At 54.5% G+C, this 18,693-nt stretch overlaps 7 protein-coding genes across 7 annotated transcripts; 4 read left to right on the top strand and 3 right to left on the bottom strand.

The window, feature by feature from the left end:
- Positions 1-237: 237 nt before the first annotated feature.
- Positions 238-2,046, bottom strand: JN550_008681 (uncharacterized protein; the record flags this gene model as incomplete). Its single annotated transcript, XM_049320669.1, has 1 exon — positions 238-2,046. The coding sequence occupies one exon, from the start codon at positions 2,044-2,046 to the stop codon at positions 238-240; it is 1,809 nt and encodes a 602-aa protein (XP_049169339.1).
- A 701-nt stretch (positions 2,047-2,747) lies between these two features.
- Positions 2,748-3,561, bottom strand: JN550_008680 (uncharacterized protein; the record flags this gene model as incomplete). The annotated part of the gene is made up of 4 exons (XM_049320668.1): positions 2,748-2,771; positions 2,827-3,093; positions 3,155-3,343; positions 3,409-3,561. 4 exons carry the CDS (start codon positions 3,559-3,561, stop codon positions 2,748-2,750), a joined length of 633 nt encoding a protein of 210 aa, XP_049169338.1.
- A 683-nt stretch (positions 3,562-4,244) lies between these two features.
- On the top strand, positions 4,245-6,296 carry JN550_008679 (uncharacterized protein; the record flags this gene model as incomplete). The annotated part of the gene is made up of 4 exons (XM_049320667.1): positions 4,245-4,319; positions 4,383-4,394; positions 4,468-6,050; positions 6,101-6,296. The coding sequence occupies 4 exons, from the start codon at positions 4,245-4,247 to the stop codon at positions 6,294-6,296; spliced, it is 1,866 nt and encodes a 621-aa protein (XP_049169337.1).
- Positions 6,297-6,600: 304 nt separating this feature from the next.
- JN550_008678 (uncharacterized protein) lies at positions 6,601-8,214 on the bottom strand (the record flags this gene model as incomplete). Its single annotated transcript, XM_049320666.1, has 1 exon — positions 6,601-8,214. One exon carries the CDS (start codon positions 8,212-8,214, stop codon positions 6,601-6,603), a length of 1,614 nt encoding a protein of 537 aa, XP_049169336.1.
- A 3,037-nt stretch (positions 8,215-11,251) lies between these two features.
- JN550_008677 (uncharacterized protein) lies at positions 11,252-12,646 on the top strand (the record flags this gene model as incomplete). The annotated part of the gene is made up of 7 exons (XM_049320665.1): positions 11,252-11,278; positions 11,333-11,393; positions 11,445-11,532; positions 11,591-11,708; positions 11,764-12,379; positions 12,431-12,502; positions 12,567-12,646. 7 exons carry the CDS (start codon positions 11,252-11,254, stop codon positions 12,644-12,646), a joined length of 1,062 nt encoding a protein of 353 aa, XP_049169335.1.
- An 809-nt stretch (positions 12,647-13,455) lies between these two features.
- Positions 13,456-14,523, top strand: JN550_008676 (uncharacterized protein; the record flags this gene model as incomplete). The annotated part of the gene is made up of 4 exons (XM_049320664.1): positions 13,456-13,705; positions 13,762-14,145; positions 14,212-14,343; positions 14,408-14,523. The coding sequence occupies 4 exons, from the start codon at positions 13,456-13,458 to the stop codon at positions 14,521-14,523; spliced, it is 882 nt and encodes a 293-aa protein (XP_049169334.1).
- A 1,963-nt stretch (positions 14,524-16,486) lies between these two features.
- JN550_008675 (uncharacterized protein) lies at positions 16,487-18,413 on the top strand (the record flags this gene model as incomplete). The annotated part of the gene is made up of 3 exons (XM_049320663.1): positions 16,487-16,661; positions 16,837-18,340; positions 18,398-18,413. The coding sequence occupies 3 exons, from the start codon at positions 16,487-16,489 to the stop codon at positions 18,411-18,413; spliced, it is 1,695 nt and encodes a 564-aa protein (XP_049169333.1).
- Positions 18,414-18,693: the final 280 nt, after the last annotated feature.

The following is an 18,693-nucleotide window of genomic DNA, read 5'->3' as shown; positions in this document are numbered from 1 at the left end:
ATGGCCATACACATCAGATGTCTGCGTTGGCCTTGCAGAACACAGGGTCAAAGTACTGGGCATATTCCTCCCACAGAAGAAGCAAAACAAGTTCTGAGGTTTATTGTAGTCGCCGCAAAATAGGCGTGGCCATGCAAAATATGGTATTATCTATCACCGGACTATGCTGATTTTGGTCCAGTATGATGTTGTACAAAACCCATGACTAACACCAGCCTGTCAAACGCAAGCGCCAACTTAATCGTCATCCTCATCGACCCTAGCACGCTTCGGCTGCCTGGAGTCTTCGTCTTGAAGTCCGTAGCCTCTCTTGGACGAGGAGCTCTGGTCCACCTGCTCCAGAAATTTGTCCACATTGAATGGATCGCCGGCGTCCTTCTCGAACTGGACCGGGCCTTCCCGAGCCTCCGCATCAGCAGATCCCTTGAACGTGCCCTTACCCAACACCTCACCGAAACGACTAGACTTCTGGATTTTGGCCATCTCGGCGTCTCCTGCTCCTTCGTCTTCGTAGTCTTCCGCATTCTGGCGAGGTCGATAGATGCTGCTGATAGCATCCTGTGCTGCAAAAAGGGGCTTGTCGTAGGGGTTATCCTCGTTGATACCGCTGTCAAACCCACTTGACTGGTTGAACAGACGAGAATCATACATGGTTTCGGCCTGCTGTGTCGGCTTTGCCAGGCCCAAGGCAATCTTCTCAGAGATATCGCGGTTCTGCTCGCGAGCCATGACCTGCATCCTCCTTTCTGCTCCCATGCGGGACTGGCGCAGTTTCCGTTCCTCCTCCTTGTGTTTCTCCTTTCTCGCCTGCTCTCGTGCCCGGACCTCGGAGTCCTCGCTATCGGAACCTGAGTCCGAGTAGCTATAACTGCGAGATCGTGACCGCGAGTCGCGCGAACCGCTTGGGGACCGCCGCCTGCCAGCAGCCGCCCGCTCTTCCCGAGCCTTCTGTGCGAGCATGCGTAGATTGTCTTCTTTTTGCGCCTTCTCCTTTTCTGCAAGCCGTTGTTGCATTGTTGCTCGCTGCCTGACTTCCTCGCGTGCATGTCGATCCGCCATGAACAGGGCCTCGGAAAACTGGGCAAATTTATCATTGATAGTGACATCCTGTAGACCACGGCCATCTGCGGCCAATCTCTTGTCCAGCGGAACGGTGAAACCCTTGGGGTTCTTCCAGTTGCTGATAGGCGGGGGTATCTTCCAATCCTCTTGATCCTGGGCCGTCAACTTCCTTGGAGGCGATCTCATGACCGGTGGGGGCGGACTGGGGGGTCCGCGAGGGATCTTCTTGTGCTTGAACTTGGGAGGCTCCATGGGGTCACGTTGCCTCTCGACGATCTTCATGATGCGGTCCTGCTTTTTGGAGTTGTCTCCCATCTGATTCGCGGGCGTATACCGAACAAAGGTAGGGTCGTTCCTCTGACCAATATTGACGTTTTTGGGCTTCTGGGCCGCCACGGCGCCGCTGACCAAAGCAGCCAACGCATTCTTGGTTCGCTCGGTCGTTTCGGCGACGACATCTTCGCTCGGCTTGGCCAGATCGATCTCGCCCGCATCGGCGCGTTGGCGGAGGGGGATCAGATCTTTGAACGAGGCGTGTACGATCCTGTTTTCACGGTGGCCCTGGAAGGTCGGCAACGTTAGTAACGGCGGAGATAGGAGGGAGTGATCACGGTGGTGAGTGAGAGTGCTGACCTGTTTCGCGATGGCGTCGTACTTGACTTTGCCGTCAGATGTGACCTGGATTGCGAGGGCGTTGCTTGTAGAAGAGCCCTTCTTTCCCATGTCGAGGGGATACTGAGCCACGGGGATCTCTGGAAAGGCACCGCCATCGCCAAAGTCCTCGGGCCCCCTGGGGCGCCATCCGGATCGCTGTCCGTAAGCGGGTGGCCCGGTCCTGCGCAGGACGATCTGCGACTCGTCTATCTGGCCAGCGCCGACGATTCGGGGCCCGCGCTGCTGGGCGTGGGCGGGTATCTCCTCCTCGTCGCCCGTGTATCTCGGTTTCGGGAGGGCCTGGGCCAGCGACGCAGCAATCGATGCCATGGTCGATGTTGCGTGCGGGCGGGGGTGCTGGCGTGCAAAGAACTGCAAGGCTGCAGGAAATTTTGGTGGTCGAGAGAAGCAGCCTGGCGTAGCTCTTGACGTGACTCTGGCCGACATGCACTTGATTTTCGGAGGTTGTGGCTGGGCGCCGATGAAAGTGGCTGGTGCCCAGGACGACCTTGACTTGACCTAGTCGGGATTGGCGGCGGGCTGCTGGGCTGCTGGGCTGCTGGGCTGCTGGGGTCGTCTGGTGGAGCCAAGGGGGTCACCCGTGGAGCTGTGATGTGAGCTTGTGGCCTCTTTTTATTCCATGCATATAGTACTTTGTAGTGGCAACAATTCAAATTCATCTCCCAAGCGCCGCCAAAACACTGTTTCCTGGGGTGCCGACTTCAAAGTCACAGGCCATCCATTCAATGCTCGAGCACAAAAGTCTGCTTACAATTCCCATATTGCATAACAGCCAAGGGCATCGGTCTAGGTCCCGTGCCGTCCGAGTCTATTATCATGATCACTTCCCTGGCTTGCCAAGCAACAGATACATGTGTGTACGCCTCGATACATACTCGCAATGTGTCCCCCTTCCGCCTGCCCTCGTGGCGGGTACGGTATAATACAACGTGTGACGCATAGTTCCAGTTGCCAATGAAGCCTTGTTTTCGACGCCATCATCAAATCGTGCACGCAATGAAGCCATTCCTTTATACGTAACCCTTTCTCGCGCCCTGCAAAACTGTCAGCTGTGGGGGTCTTGGCCGTCGACACGAGCCTCAAACCTACCTGGAAGAAGAACCTGACCACAAAGACCTGCAGGCCACCCATGCAGATGACCATGGCGCACTGGATGAGGCTGAAGTTGACGATTCTCTTCTCGGTGCTTCGGACGGTGCTAAAGTTGCGGTTCTCTCTCGTGCGGAAGTACTTCTGGTTCCTCGTGATGGTCGAAAGCTGTCCCGATACCTTGTAGATCGACTCCTCCAGCGCAGACGTCTGCTCGGGGCTGGTGCCTTGCTTGGCGGGCAGCTGAGCTCGAACCTCGTCCTCGACCTGTAGAGCAGCAGTCATCAGCACACGTGTCCTCGGCAGACTACCACCGAGGAAGCCTTACAGCGATTTCAAAGTCGACCACCTTGTCCGAGTATGTGCTCATCTCATTGTTGAAACAGAACTTGTAGTCGCCAACCTTCTGCGCGGTGAAGACAAAGTCGCCCTGGCGCTCCTTCTCGCCGTCCAAGATGATCTTCTCGTCGGGCCCGGTAACTTCGTAGTCGAGATCGAACGAGCCGCCGGATTGCACCTAAAGATCCCAGCGCGTGTCAGAAATAAGTCTATGGCTTCCAAGTCCGGAGGTGGCAGTCTTACGGCAAAGTAGAATGCGATCTTGCTGTTGTCCTTGGGCGTGTGGGCGTAGAAGCAGGCCTTCTCGTTCGCAGCCAGCTTGTAGGTCAGAGCGGTGGCGGAGACGATGGAGACCAGCCAGGCCAACAGGCCGACGGACAGCAGTGTGGACTTCATCTTGTCTGCGGGTGCAAGCAGGACAGCGTTAATTCGGGCAGCTTTGTCGCGATGCTCGAACGCCGGGATGATGCAAGTGCCAGTTCGAAAGCTGCCACGCGAGTCGATTCGGCACGGGTAATGGTAAATCCTCAGCAGCCACCTGCCCCCTGGCCGGTCCATCTGGCCCCTGAGTTCCAGGCCCCCCGTCTCGCCTTGGGTCGGCTGGCTAGGGGCCGCTGGGGGGTTCCTTTAGCACGCGTAGCGCGCTGGAGCTCTCTCTCCAATGGCAGAGGCGGCCTGAAAGCTTGGTTTCTTATCAGCCCAATCAGCAGCGCCGCCCCACCGAGCCGGTTGATTACAGGGGAGCTTGAGCCACAGCGCTCCCCCATGCTGTCCCCTGTCGTCACAGATGACGCTTTCTGACGCTCCACGCATGGCTAATAAGCTGTAAATGAGCAGCGCGAGAGAACCAGTTTTCGTCCAACATTGTTTCTTCCACCTCACCCTCTCACAAATGAGCGCAAACATTTTCCGTGCTATCTGGTGAGCTCCTCAGGACTTGCCTTGGCCAACTTTGGCTCGCGCTCTTTGCCGTTATACGCCTCGTACATGAGACCTTGACTTGGCCAGGCTCCCCAAGCTGTAAAGCTCCCCCGTCATCTCCATTCCGCCCGACTGCCGGGTCGAGAACAACCGCCGCCATGGACTCACAAACACGCGCCGCTGGCATTGCCTCCGCCGGTATCAAGATTGCTTCCTATTTCTTTTTGCGCTGGGTATGTTCCCTTTGACTGTCAACCGCACTCTGTGTGTCTTGTGCTGACCATTGCCCGCTGCAGGCCGCCTTACCGGTAAGTCCTAGTCGAGTTCGCCCGAACCGCGTGGCCCTGGCGAAAGACCCCGTTCTGACCTCAACTTTTACAGCCGTGCATATACATATCCTACGCCCTGTTTGCCATATATATCCCTACATTTGTCTCGCTCTTCAGGCGGGAGCCCGAGGTCGTCCTGGTTGATGATGTCGACGTCAAGGTGACGGACAGGTTGGCGAATGAAGACGAACTAGCCAATGGCGATACAGACGAGGCCGTGATCGAGGAGGAAGTCCAGGTCACCGAGGATATCTCTGTGAGGGAGAAGCCGGCGTCTCCGCTGAAAACCATCCTCGGAGGAATCCCGAGTTCCAACAGCAAGCTGCACTCGATCCTTGGCTTTCTCCTCAATGCGGCCTGCGTGGCAATGGTCACCGACGTCGTGTACCGGCCTCGTTGGCAGTACCCCACCCATGACCTGTCGTTCGCCCGCGTTGGTTATGTGTCCGACACCGAGGCTAAGTTGCTGATTCGCGAACCGGATCAGTCCAAGATGCCCATCTCGGTCCAGGTACATATCAAGGACGCCCAGCCGCCTTTTGACAACCCTCTTTGGCAGACAGCCGGCGGTGTTAAGTGGACATCGAACGAGACCGATTACACTGCCGTCGTCACCATTCCCCTGTCTCACTCGAAGCAGCGCGTCTATGAATGGACCACGTCAAACAACCATTCTGGCGAGTTCTTGTCCGCGCCAAAGCCTGGAAAGATGCCAGATCACAACGACGGCAAATTCACCTTCCTCGCGACTTCCTGCATTCTCCCTCGCCTCCCATACAACCCCATGGATCACGCCTTGGCCATCCCTGGAATGAAGCACCTTGCCAAAGTTCTCCCGTCTTTGGGTGCCCAGTTCATGCTTTTCATGGGCGACTTCATCTACATTGATGTCCCCCACCGTTTTGGGAAGTCAGTGGAGGATTACCGACAAAAATACCGCCAGGTCTATGCATCGCCTGATTGGGCCCCTGTCGGCCAGAACCTCAGCTGGATCCACGTGCTGGACGATCACGAGATTCTCAACGACTGGGATGCCAAAACTACCGGTGTGTATAAGACTGCTGTTGACCCTTGGCACCATTACCAGACCGCTGTCAACCCCCCTCGTGCTTCAAGAGCTGGAACCGCGGGTGTCGTGTCCCGCGCTGGTGCTACATACTTCTCCTTCACCCAAGGACCTGCCAGCTTCTTCATGTTGGATACACGCAGCTATCGTTCTCGGAACGGCGAGCCTTTTGAGAGCGAATACAAAACCATGCTTGGCCATGATCAGTTAGAAGACTTCCTTTACTGGGTTCGTCGTCCTGAGCCCAAGGGTGTGAAGTGGAAGATCATCGCTAGCTCAGTTCCCCTAACCAAGAACTGGCGCGTCAATACCAAAGACACCTGGGGCGGCTTCTTGCACGAGCGCCGTTTGGTACTCGAGGCCATGTGGGATGCCGGTGCTGCGGGATACGGCGTCGTTGTTCTGTCGGGTGACCGTCATGAATTTGCTGCCACGGCGTTCCCACCGCCAAAGGACGGAAAGTGGCCTGAAAGCGTCACGGTGCATGAGTTCTCAGCTAGCCCCCTGAACCAGTTCTATTCCCCTATTCCAACTTACAAGCAGAAAGACGATGAAGATGTCGAACTCAAGTAAGTTTTGTCGAGTAATCTAGAAAGCGCGCAATAGCTAACATGACCAGGTACATCAACACTGGAAACTCCAAGTTCGGATCTCTCTCGATCGAGAACCTGGCGGACGGTGAACGCAGCAGCCTTCATTATAGCTTGTACATTGATGGTGTGGAGAAGTGGAATACGGTTGTTGTTACACCGGAATTGGTCGATGGCGCGAAGCCCTCCGTTTCCTTCTGGGATAGAATCCGAGGAGCAGTGTAAGACCTCAGCTGAATGTTAGAACAGGATGGAATGGCGTTTGGTTGCTTTGGATGCAGGCTATTTTTGTAGACCACGCACGACTTGCGTCTGCATCAGGAGTTAGCAGGTGGAACACGGCACACGTCGACTCTCATTGAGTTTCCAGCAGTGCAGTGGTCAACCCGGATAAGAGTTAGATCGGTTTTGACTGAGTCACCAGAAATGCAAAATGGTTTTCTGAGAGGTCGGCACTTCTGAACTTTACTGAACCTGGCCACTGAATCGTTCGATACGTTTCTCAGGACGATGCCACCAGCAGCCCCGTCTATGGATTTACAATCTCCCAATCTGACAGACTTCCACTTTTCCGCTTGCTTAAGCCCTCTGTAGTGGAGCCATTGCTGGAGGGTGCAAGTGCCGACGGCCCTGACTCTAACCTGCTCCCAGACTCATGCCAATTTTCCTTAGCCATCCGCCTTCCATCATCAGTTGTCCGTCTGTCTTGCCACTCCGTCTGAGGTTGGGCTTCAGGAATTGGACAGATCTGTCTCCCCCGCTCAGCATCGGGCTGTCTGGCCCGCTGGTGCGCCTCGCTGGCATGATCGCGCTCACGAGACAGAAAGGCACTGGGGAACCCGTCGTTCGCAGTAGAGCCCGCCGGGGGCCCGGCCTTTGGTGGCTGTGGATACTGCTGTTGCTGATGTGACTGAGTATTCGTTCTCGGGTATCTGTTCGCTTTGTCGACATTGGTGCCGCACCACGCGCCCTCGCGGGCTTGAGTTGGCTGATGACCGCTTGCTGACGGCGGCAGGGAAGGCCCATCTGTTCCTTCGTTGGGCGCCTCGGAGACGGCGTACAGTCCCAGCCCGCCCAGCCCGCCCAGCTCTGGGAGTAAGGGTTTCGCGTATTTGCCAAGAAGGTCCAGAGCTTTCTGTATCGACTCGAGCTGCGGCATAAGGGCTACGTTAGCAGCCAAGTCCCCGCCGTCTGCGCTCTGGCCTTTGTACGCGTTGTATGATCCAGGAGTCCCGGCCACTCCGGAAGCCCCGGCCATGAACGACGGACCCTGCTGCGGCGGTGGCCCACCTCGATCTGTCCGATTGGGCTGATCGCCGTGGCTCTGAATTCCGCCCTCGGTTGCGCGGGATGCTTGACCCTGAGTGTAAGTGTATACTTGATCGGTACGCCCGTTGGCTGGTTTGAGAGACTGTCGGAAGCTTTGGGTTGATGTTTGGGCCTTGAGCCGCCGTGCCGGGGCCGGTGGGCAGTAGAAGTCGGGCGGCGTCTCCATGTATGAAAAGTCGTTTTCCTTCGAAGGCGACGTATCATCCATCCTCCTGTAATTATGCTGAGGCCCCGTCGCTGCGTACTGTGATCTGCCACCCTGAACCATCGGCTCCTCCTGCGGACCCATTGGGAACCGCCGCTGCACCGGGGGAGTGGGTCGAGGAAAGGTGGATGAGAGGCCACCAACACCACCACCTTCATCAGGAGAGATATCATGTAATTCTGGACGGGGCAAGGCCTGGCCATTTCGGTCCCGATCTTGACCTAGAAACGACATTGGTGTGCCAGCCTGCGGACCGTCATGGTCCTGGCGCCACTTTTGGTTCACCCTGTTCCTGAAATTATGCAGAAAGCTGAGTCGAGGCCTGTGGGCATACATCCGGTCTCGATAGAGCTTGATGCTCCCCAGGAGGAATAACAAAGTCAGTATACCAAAGATGGAAGACACGGCGATCACTCCGCCTCGTGGTAGAGGCTTTTCATAAGCCAGGGTACACACCATGATGGCCCCGGTCGAGAATATGACCAGGCATGCTGCGCAAAGAGGTATCACTCTGTGAGTGCAGTCGTGCACTGCCCCCACTGCTTCTATCCGGTCTCTCTCGATCCTGTCATTGTGCAGCTGAGCTTCCAGCTCGAGAGGATCGCGCATGATCGACCGCGTAAAGAATGCAGTTCCTCAAGAAGTTGGAACGTGAGAGCATTCATGTGCCTCTGAAGTAGTGTGTGTTAATGGTTAGTAGTGGGTAATGGGAATTCGTTCATATTCATATGATTAACCTGATATAACATGTTAGTTGATAATCGTCTTCACTCCAGGGCGATCACGGAGGACGATGAACTCTTGTGAATGTTCCATCAGGCTTTCCGAGACATAAAGCTCGGTACACATGTTCTGAGGTCTTCCCCAGGTATCGGAAACAATGAAGAGATTGTGAATGTACTATGTATTTCAATCACTATGAATACTGCTATCTAATCCACCGAGGTCTGTTCGAAAACACCTTCGAAGAAACATCCTAAAAGTATCTGGCTCAAAAGGGGTATAAGGGTAGGGAAGCTTGGGCTATCATGGCTCTTCGTTATTTGTATATACATCATCGGTAACTCCACCTGTCTTGCGACTTCCCAGGCACCGTTCCAGCGTAAGTCTTGTAACATGATTTTGGTCTTATCGGGGACACATGTTGTGGAATTTGACCTTGGTTCCAGAAAGAGAAAGACAAAGACGTTGCCGGCAGTTCTGAGGCAAAGCCATTCACCGCCTGAAAAGGTTGCTCCGGTGCATGGTAATAGGCGATGATTGGTTTCGGTTTCGGCTTGGGCTGCGGGCCGGAGCCGAGCATGCCCCAATAGTCTTGGCCGCCCCAGGTCCGTAGTTTCGTCAGCTGGGCCGAACTGGGCTGCAGCTTTCGCAAGGTCCTCCTGCGTTGCATTTGTGTAGTCACTGTTGGGTTTGTTGGCTTGCGCCTCCTCCTTCTCCAGCGCACCCATAGGTAGACGGCAACGCCAACAAGAGAGATGGCACCGACGGCGCTTCCCACCGCAACGCCTGTTCTGTTTGAAGTCTGTGTGCTTGCGCCGTTTATAACTGATGAAGAGGGATCGCTGGTTGTACTCGAAGCTGCTGGTTCACTTGGTGCCGGTACCGTCGATGTTGGCTCATGGGCCGCGGTTGTGCTTGGGGAAGTTGTAATTGGTGAGCTAGTAGGCGAGAGCACAATGGAAATTGTTGGAGTCGACTCCTCCACTTTTTCACAGTTGGAATCACTGTTGCATTTGTATCCGAATGGACAGCAGCTATTACCGCAACTCGGGAGCGACTCGCCAAGCCGTGTCGTATGAAGCGGGCTGTTTGGGAATGCCGTAACATTTTGTTGTTGTATATCACAGGTGATCGCTGCGATTAGATGACAGTCTTGGCCTTTCGGACAGCAAACTGCTGTGGTTCTTGAAACATCGGAAACGCAAACGGTATCGGATGGGCAGCAAAAGTCGGTAGGTAGCCCATTGCCACAGGGTGAGTCGCTACTGGTAGGGCAGGAACTCTGGGAGGATTGAGATCGAGGTGTTATGGGAAGAACTCCGTCGTTTTGAAGCAGTAAACTTGGTATTGTACTGCCTCCCACGCCTGTACTGATGTATAATAAGGAGACTAAAATGTTAAAGGAAGCCATTGAGGCCATGACGAGGGCATCAGAACATGAGGACTTTGAAGATTCCTTCACATACCGGATATCTGGTGTCACCTGGTATTTTATTGCCATTTACGAGAAGCATCAAAGGCTAGTTAAAATCTGCCTCGGGCCTCGTCTTGGCCTTAACAAAACAAGACACTTATAGCTAATACCCACAAACATGCACTGCTGGCGCTTGAGTCGATTATCAAGCCAATAAAGCTACGAAATTTGCCGCGATGCGAGCTAACATCTCCAAATCTGCAGGAGCGAGGCGTGTAAAACAGATATGATCCTGGCAGTCGACCTAAATCGCCGACCCGAGGTGTTGGTTCGAGCGAACTGCAAGTCTCAACAACACCTGCGGCCACGTGTGCAGCCCCCCCTCCCCCCGAATACAGGCTAGAGGCGCAGCACAAGCGCCCTGGGAGTGGCTTCCTTCGAACACGTTGGTCCATCAGAGCAACCCATCCATATGGGTGGGCGGTGATGTTGTCACCCTATTATTGGAGGCAGACCCAAGGGGTCGGGTCTGGCGTCTAATCGGGCACCAGGAGTGGTCAGCCCCACGACTAGGCCTCGGGCCGAGAGAACACTAAGAGGCGAAGGACCAATCTGCGAGGACTCTACCCTCTGCCGAGATCGTTTCGATGCTGACGCTGGAGGAAGGACAATCCCCCTGGGTTTCAAGTTCTCGAAATAGTGGTGTCCTCCCACACTGATCGAGAGCCGAAACTGGATATCAATGTCGTGGCGCAGTCTTTTGTTGCGCCACAGATCCATATAATCACAAGCTAACACCGTCTTAGCGCGAAGTTGTCGTGGCGGGCGCAGGAAACTGAAGTAATGCGCCTATGTAACCAACGCTTGCTTGATCCTCGGCTCTCATCGGTACCATGGTGGGTTCGACCAAGTTGGGTATTTTCAACTTACGCGTGCTTCACTTTGAGTATAAGCAGTGTACATTCGTTGTATAGGTCAACAGTGATACTGTAAGGAAGACACCATTCTCGTTAAACTACCAGCTACAGACTTTCCGGCGTCGCCAGTCCATGCAGTGTAGCCGTCAAGCTCGCTTACTCGCACTCCGCAGGATTCACAATGATCGTACGAGCTGCTCGAGGACGAGCACTCTTCTCGTAAGCTGACGTGAAATGAACGGATGATTACACACAGCTAATTGTGACACTGCTTAGAAGCCTTTACACTAGCCGAGCCCTCGCCCAACGGCCATGGATATTTCAGTCGCGTCGAAAATTAGGTGGCGTTCCCACTGTGACTGGGTCTCACGATCGTCTCGATTTTACGTGTGAAGGTAATGCGGGCTTCAAAAGAACGTCACTGTGAGTGTTCATTTTTAGAATTTATTCTTTGGAAGGCCAGCCTGAACTGATGCCACGACAGGCCAAGTATCTGGCTACGGTACGTCCCACAAGCTCCAAAGTAGGATTCTGTCATTGATTCGAATTCAGCGACAATTGCCGATGCAAATCATGCGTAAATCAGGACACGATGCAAAGGGGATTCAACACATTTGACGTGAGCTGTCGTATATACGTCAATGTGCATGCCCACATACTAATTGAAGATTAGTTACCTAAAGATATTCGGCCCTTACACGTCGAGAGTCAGGAAGCTGGCGTCAGAGTTCAATGTATTTCGCTCCGATTCATGACGAGTCTACTGGATTCTAACCTTTGGATAGGGTCTGATAATGCTCATGAGAGCTTTTACCCCTGGGAGTTCATCAATTCATACTTGAAGGCAGACCGTGTCGAGTCTGAAAGCTTACAGTAAGCCAGCATCGATCCAGCATCGATAAGTGGCGTGAATGAGAACTAATGGGAGCAGAGTCGAGTATTTTGGTGCAGATGGCAATTCTGAAGCGGAACAATGGCCGCCATCGGTGAGAAGCAAAGATGTTGAGAGCAACGAAACGGCCGCAATTGGTCAATTGACAGCCTTCATTGTGAGTTTTTATGAATGGGGCTACTTCTCTGACATGTAACTAATGCTGGGTTCAGCGACGTTTCGGGTTCTCATTCATCAAAGACGTACCATACGAAACAGGTGAGGCCACAGAAAAGCTACTGGAGAAGATTGCCTTCATCAGGCACACCCATTATGGGGGCTTTTACGATTTCATTCCGGACCTCGCACTCGCAGACACTGCTTACACCAATCTGGCTCTGGCGGCGCACACAGACACCACTTACTTCTCAGACCCCGCCGGCTTGCAGGCCTTCCATCTCCTGTCTCACACAGACGACACTGTGAAGGATGGAAAGATATCCCTCGGCGGCCAGTCTCTCCTTGTGGATGGATTCTACGCAGCGAGTATCTTGAGGGACGAAGACCCTAAAGCGTTTGAGATCCTGAGTCGTGTTAAGCTGCCATGGCATGCCAGTGGAAATGAAGGAATCACGATTGCTCCCGACAAGTTATATCCCGTCCTTGAAGTCGACGAGAAGACGGGCGCGCTGCATCGTGTCAGATGGAACAACGACGACAGGGGTGTCGTCCCATTCGACAGCGAGTACTCTCCACAGGAATGGTATGATGCTGCCAGGAAGTGGGACGCAATACTGCGTCGGAAATCGGTAGAGTACTGGTTCCAGCTTACTCCCGGGAGTCTTCTAGGTTAGTGTCCTCAAATCTGCATAGGATCATTTGACTAACCCAGGCTCTCAGTCTTTGATAATTGGCGTGTACTGCATGGGCGAAGCGCGTTCACGGGCGTGAGGAGAATGTGCGGTGGGTACAGTAAGTTGGAGCATTTCTTGAACAATCATTGTGATATTGTGCTGTGGTTTTGACGAGAATACAGTCAATCGAGATGACTTTATGTCACGATGGAGAAATACGAATTATCCCAGGGAAGAGATTCTACGACGGGTAGTCGGGTAATGGTACTAGATAGAGTGACCTAGCCATGGACACGAGCTAGATCGCCTCTACCGATCTATCGTCAGGTGCGATTTTCAGGGGCATCCCGCTCGCCTTGGTGTATAGAGGAGTGCGGGTTTTTTTGGTAGTCGCTAAGATGTTTGACCGCCGATTCGCCGGCTTGGGTCCATCAAATCTGCATGACCATCCACTCAGCCCCCTTATGCGCAACAAAACCATGGAGAAGCTTGGCGTAGATGGAGGAGCTAGCTACCCCGCCTACTGATATGCGACCATATCCCCAGAGGATAAGAGTTCACATTCTCACACCGGCAAAGGTAGAAAGGAGTACATAAGAAAGGAAAATTGATACTCTCTGATCCCGTGATCTTATCTATAGTCCCCTGAATCGTACGTAAGTGGCTATATGAAGACCATGAGAGCCACAAGGACGGGGCTCCAACTTGGGGCCAAAGTATAATGACTCGCAAGCACGTTCCCCAGGTCGCGTATGGCGCTTCACGTAGACTAGTTTTCCTACTTTCCTGGGGAATACGCGCTCCACTCAGGAGACGTCATATCGGACCGTTGCGTTGCTGGTTAGACGACTGCAGGATCCCATGGCTCGGCAGCTCCCGGTCGTGTCAGGTATTTATTCACGCAGCCACCTGGAACGTTACGTTGGCCCTTGTAGTCCTTGCTCTCTTTCTCGGTTGTGAATTTGGGCCAGGTCCGTTGTGTGAATCTCGTGTGCTCTGCGAAGGTCCCTCTTACATACGCTCAGATTTGCTTCTATATTGATCGCCGAAGATTCCTGCTAATCCGTCAAGATGGCTGACATGAAAGGTGGTCATTTCACACATGATGGCATGCCGGCGCCGTCTGCTGGCGGCGGCCTGGTAATGCCATTGTTTTCGCTGAAAGGGAGAACTGCCATCGTGTCTGGAGCCGGTGCAGGCATCGGCTTGGCCATCGCCCATGCCTACGCCGAGGCCGGTGCTAATGTAGCTATCTGGTACAACAGCAACAAAAAGGCACTGGATGAAGCGGCCAATATTGAAAAGAGATTCGGTGTCAAATGTAAGTCCGTCGAAAGCTGGTCCTTGGGGCACATGGGTTTCTGACTCGCATCTCAGGCAAGGCATACCCAGTGAACGTTCAGTCGTGGGAAGCGGTGCGTGACGCGGTCGATGAGATTGTGAAGGAGTTCAACGGGCGATTGGATGTCTTCGTCGCCAACTCGGGCATTGCCTGGGAAGACGGCCCGTTTATCGACGGGCCCCTAGATCGGATGCAGAAAGTCCTGGCCGTCAACATTGACGGCACCTTCTACTGCGCTCGGGCAGCCGCACTCCACTGGAGACGGCAGAAGCAGGAGGGTACTACTATTGATGGCCAAAAGCTGGAGAACTTTAGCTACGGCAGCTTCATCGCCACAGCATCGATGTCGGGCCACATTGCCAACGTCCCGCAAATGCAGACAACTTACAACGCTTCCAAGGCAGCGATCATCCACGCATGTGAGTTTTGGAGCAGTGACTATGTTATGGATCACTGCTGTTCCGGTAACTAATGCCGTCGTATAGGCAAGTCATTCGCAGTAGAATGGGTTGGCTTTGCTCGGGCCAACAGCATCAGCCCTGGGTATATCAAGACCGATATCTCCAACTTCATCCCAGCCGAGACGAAGGGCTATTTCAAAGACAAGATCCCCATGGGTAAGTGTCACGATATTCTGTCGCAATAGAGAAGCATTGTCGCAGGACTGACAACTCTCAACAGGTCGCGAGGGAGAGCCGGAGGAGCTGAAAGGAGCTTACCTGTACCTGGCTTCCGATGCCTCGTCATACACGACTGGAATTGACATGCTAGTGGACGGAGGCTACTGTGCAGTATAAGCAACGACTTTGGGGCTGTACCGGAATACACCATGTGGGTTTGTGGATTGGGCGGATTGGCGCGATATAGAGCAGCGACGATCTGGGGCACGTGCGATTATGTTGAATACCCAAGGTTTAGAGTAGAAGTCTCTCTTTTGAAGCTGCGAACGGTGGGACACAGAAATAGACTTATTGGGGAAATGACCGAGCTGTGACGCACTTGGATTTTACACTGGAGAACTGAGGGATGGAAAGGAGAGAGGTATAAGGCAATGGGACCATTTGCTAAGCCTGCGTGCCTGAAACTATGCGCTTTGTAAGCTGTCACGTGGGCGGGTTACATGCCGGTGCTGTGGGAGGCGGCTCTAGTTATACGTGATGATGAAGTCATCGCCACTGTACCATGATGGCTACGCTAAGTACACAGGCAGCGCAGGTAGTTAGGGACCTCACAACAGCATTTGGCAACATGCGACCAGTGCACGACAGAAGTCCCGTGCTGCACACAGAGGTCAAATTTAAGCTTTGGGATCATGTTGTCTATACTGACAAACAAGATTATAACATCTGACTTTTTGGGTTGGATAGCAGCAGAAGTCGAAGCCTCTTAAGTAAGAATGTACCAAACCAGGTACGCTCTCGCCGGTCAGACTCTGGTATTCAGGCCGCCGTAAGTGCCTGCTGGACTTTTTCCATGGGTCTGCAGCCAAGTATGGATTATGTGCTCGGTGAGCCTTGCTGCCTGGTGTCGCCGGCCGCCTTCTTTAGATCTTTGCCAATCGGGCTCTTCTCATCTGATCCAACTTCCTTGGTTACGTTAGTACGGCCGCTGGGCAGTACCTAGGTAGTTGTCTGTCCTCCTAAAACCAACCGCCAAGGCCTAGGCTGCCTCTTGCAAGATGCCTAACCTGAGTCTGTAAATTACAGGGTGCCCGACGGCTTGGGTAGCCTGGGTAGCCTTGGTGTATTTCAATCAAGACGAAAACGTCAGTTCTGCTGTCGAACCCGGTCGCGTCCAGTTGAGTACCTATGCAGGTTAGGTAGGCGAACGGTGTGTAGTTCGAATCCAGAGCGAGGGTTGCGTAACGAGCGAGGAATATAGGTCTATCGTCTCACGATCGAGGTGACTACTTGCTTCAGCGACACGGGTGGCCAGCCTCTCAGATGGATGTCTGTCTGTCTGAAATACCATTGGTGTCACGAAAAATGACCTGGCATCTGACAGCACGGCTGCGTTTTCGCTCGCATACCGAGCGCAGCGTACCGTAGCATCTCGCAACGAACCCATACACAGAATCTCTGGGCCAGTTTGGCTTGGCAACCCAAAGGACGTCCGGAATCCTGCAGCCTCTCATTGGCACTGTCTCGTGCCTGGTCACACCCTGCCACCCACACAACCACAACCACACCCGCAAACCCGCACCCACACCCACATCCACATCCAAACACCCGCCTGGAGTGTGGACTGCCAGCTCTTCTGCTGTGGTAGGTACTTAGGTACTGTAGTGAGCGACGAACCCCCCCCCCCCCCCCCCCCCCCCCCCCCCCCCCCCATCCGCCATCCGCCATCAGCCATCAGCCATCAGGGCCCATCGCTCGCTTCCCACGTCAATCCCGCCCGCACTTCAGCTTTAGCGCACCTCTCCCTCTCCTCCATCCAGGTCCAGGTCCAGGTCGTGGTTCAGTCCAGGTCAACGTAGAGCCAGCCCAGCCTGCCTCCGACAACTGCAGAACCCTTTTTGTAGAATTGCCCGCCTTTCTGTCACCCAACCTTGAACCTGCCCCTTCCCTCAGCCTTATTCACTAACCCCATTGCCCGTCACCGTCGCCGTCGCCGTCGCCGTTCCTCGCCGCGCCGCTTCTTGTCGACGACTGTGCACTGCAGCCATATCGCCTCCTGCCCGACCGCTCGTGCATTTCTACTGCAACCTGAACGAGCGCCGCCTCCACCCTCAGGCGCAACTCCTCATCGCTTTCCAAGATGGAGGCCGACGACGGTCAGCCGCCCTCATCGGTCGAGGAGCAGCAGCGCATCGCCCAGGTCGACAATGCCATCCGCGCCATAAGAGAGAAGAAGCCGGTGCCTGAGATCGACTTCACCCTCCATACTATGGAGGATGGAACCCAGGTCAACACCCAGGAGCGGGTTTGTAAAGGTACTTTGCCCATGATCAACCACCACGCCCCCTCTCCTCCCAATGTGTCCCTTGCCCAGCCCGCCCGCCCTCCGTCGTCGCCCATCTACCCCGCCGCCACCAAAAGAAAAAGGGATCAGGGGCCCATTCCACTCCCCGTTGCGCCTTGGCCATGGCTGACTGTCCTCTGCCGCAGATGTGCAAGCCCCGGCCACATTTACCCCGAGTGACGAGCAGTTCTTTGAAGACGAAACCCACTCCAAGCCCAACATCAACTTCCTCAAGCAGCATTTCTACCGCGAGGGCCGCTTGACCGAGGAGCAGGCGCTATGGATCATCAGGAAGGGCTCCGAGCTCCTCCGCGAAGAGCCCAACCTGCTGGAGATGGACGCGCCCATTACGGTGTGCGGTGACGTCCACGGCCAGTACTACGATCTCATGAAGCTCTTCGAGGTCGGTGGCGACCCGTCCGAGACCAGATACCTCTTCCTCGGCGACTACGTCGACCGTGGGTACTTCAGTATCGAGTGCGTCCTTTACCTGTGGTCCCTCAAGATCCACTACCCTAAGACGCTGTGGCTCCTGCGAGGCAATCACGAGTGCAGGCATTTGACCGACTACTTCACCTTCAAGCTCGAGTGCAAGCACAAGTACTCGGAGGCCATCTACGAGGCCTGCATGGACTCTTTCTGCTGCTTGCCCCTCGCCGCTGTTATGAACAAACAGTTCCTGTGTATCCACGGTGGCCTCAGCCCCGAGCTGCACACCCTCGACGACCTGAGGGCCATCGACCGCTTCCGCGAGCCGCCCACCCAGGGCTTGATGTGTGACATTCTGTGGGCTGACCCGCTCGAGGACTTCGGCCAGGAGAAGACGAGCGAGTTCTTCATGCACAACCACGTGCGCGGCTGCTCCTACTTCTTCTCCTACCCCGCCGCCTGCGCATTCCTCGAGAAGAACAACCTGCTGTCCATCATCCGCGCGCACGAAGCCCAGGATGCTGGCTACCGCATGTACCGCAAGACGCGGACGACTGGCTTCCCCAGCGTCATGACCATCTTCTCCGCGCCAAACTACCTGGACGTCTACAACAACAAGGCCGCTGTGTTGAAGTACGAGAACAACGTTATGAACATCCGTCAGTTCAACTGCACGCCGCACCCGTACTGGCTCCCCAACTTCATGGACGTCTTCACCTGGTCTTTGCCTTTCGTGGGAGAGAAGATCACGGACATGTTGATCGCCATCCTGAGCACCTGCTCCGAGGAGGAGCTCAAGGACGAGACCCCGGTCACCACGTCGCCTGGCCCTGCCTCCCCTCCGCTCAACGACCCGCTCAATGATCCCGACTCTATTGAATACAAGAGGCGCAACATCAAGAACAAGATCCTCGCCATTGGCAGATTATCTCGTGTGTTCCAGGTCCTCCGCGAGGAATCGGAGAAGGTTACGGAGCTCAAGACCGTTTCCGGCGGTAGGCTCCCTGCCGGTACTCTCATGCTGGGTGCCGAGGGTATCAAGAACGCAATCAGCAGTTTTGAGGACGCGAGGAAGGTTGATTTGCAAAACGAAAGGCTTCCGCCGACCCATGAGGAGGTGCAGAAAGCCGCCGATGAGCAACATGCTGCCGCCTTGGAGCGCGCCAAACGAGAGGCTGACAACGACAAGAAGTTGCAATCCTTGTCTCGGAGGCTTAGCACGTAAGTCCGCCCGGCTTTTTTTGATATCGAAAATGAGATACTAATATTACCCCCCAGTGACCGTAAGCGATAGGTCTGCGTAGTTATAGAGTAGCAGCAGTCCTTCCTCTGTGGATTGCTGCCGCACAGAGCTCAAAGCACCTTACTTGGCGTGGCTTGGACCAGTATAGGGGGAACCTTCCGTGACGTTATGACCTAGTTTTCGAGCGGGGTTGGAGGAAACAAGCGAGATCCCTTCGAACTCCGTCGTTGGTCGGGAAAACGCCAGCATAGACGTTGAAGCTGGAGCCACACAGGCTGCTGGTAGAGGGAGTCAAAGTGTTAGGGAATATTATAGGCAAAGGCATGAGCAG

This window comes from Neoarthrinium moseri (assembly GCF_022829205.1).
Source record: "Neoarthrinium moseri strain CBS 164.80 chromosome Unknown scaffold37_Wmoseri_CBS_16480, whole genome shotgun sequence".
In the NCBI taxonomy this organism is placed as follows: domain Eukaryota; kingdom Fungi; phylum Ascomycota; class Sordariomycetes; order Amphisphaeriales; family Apiosporaceae; genus Neoarthrinium; species Neoarthrinium moseri.
The sequence above is the reverse complement of the archived record's forward strand: the minus strand, read 5'-3'. Positions and strand labels throughout refer to the sequence as shown.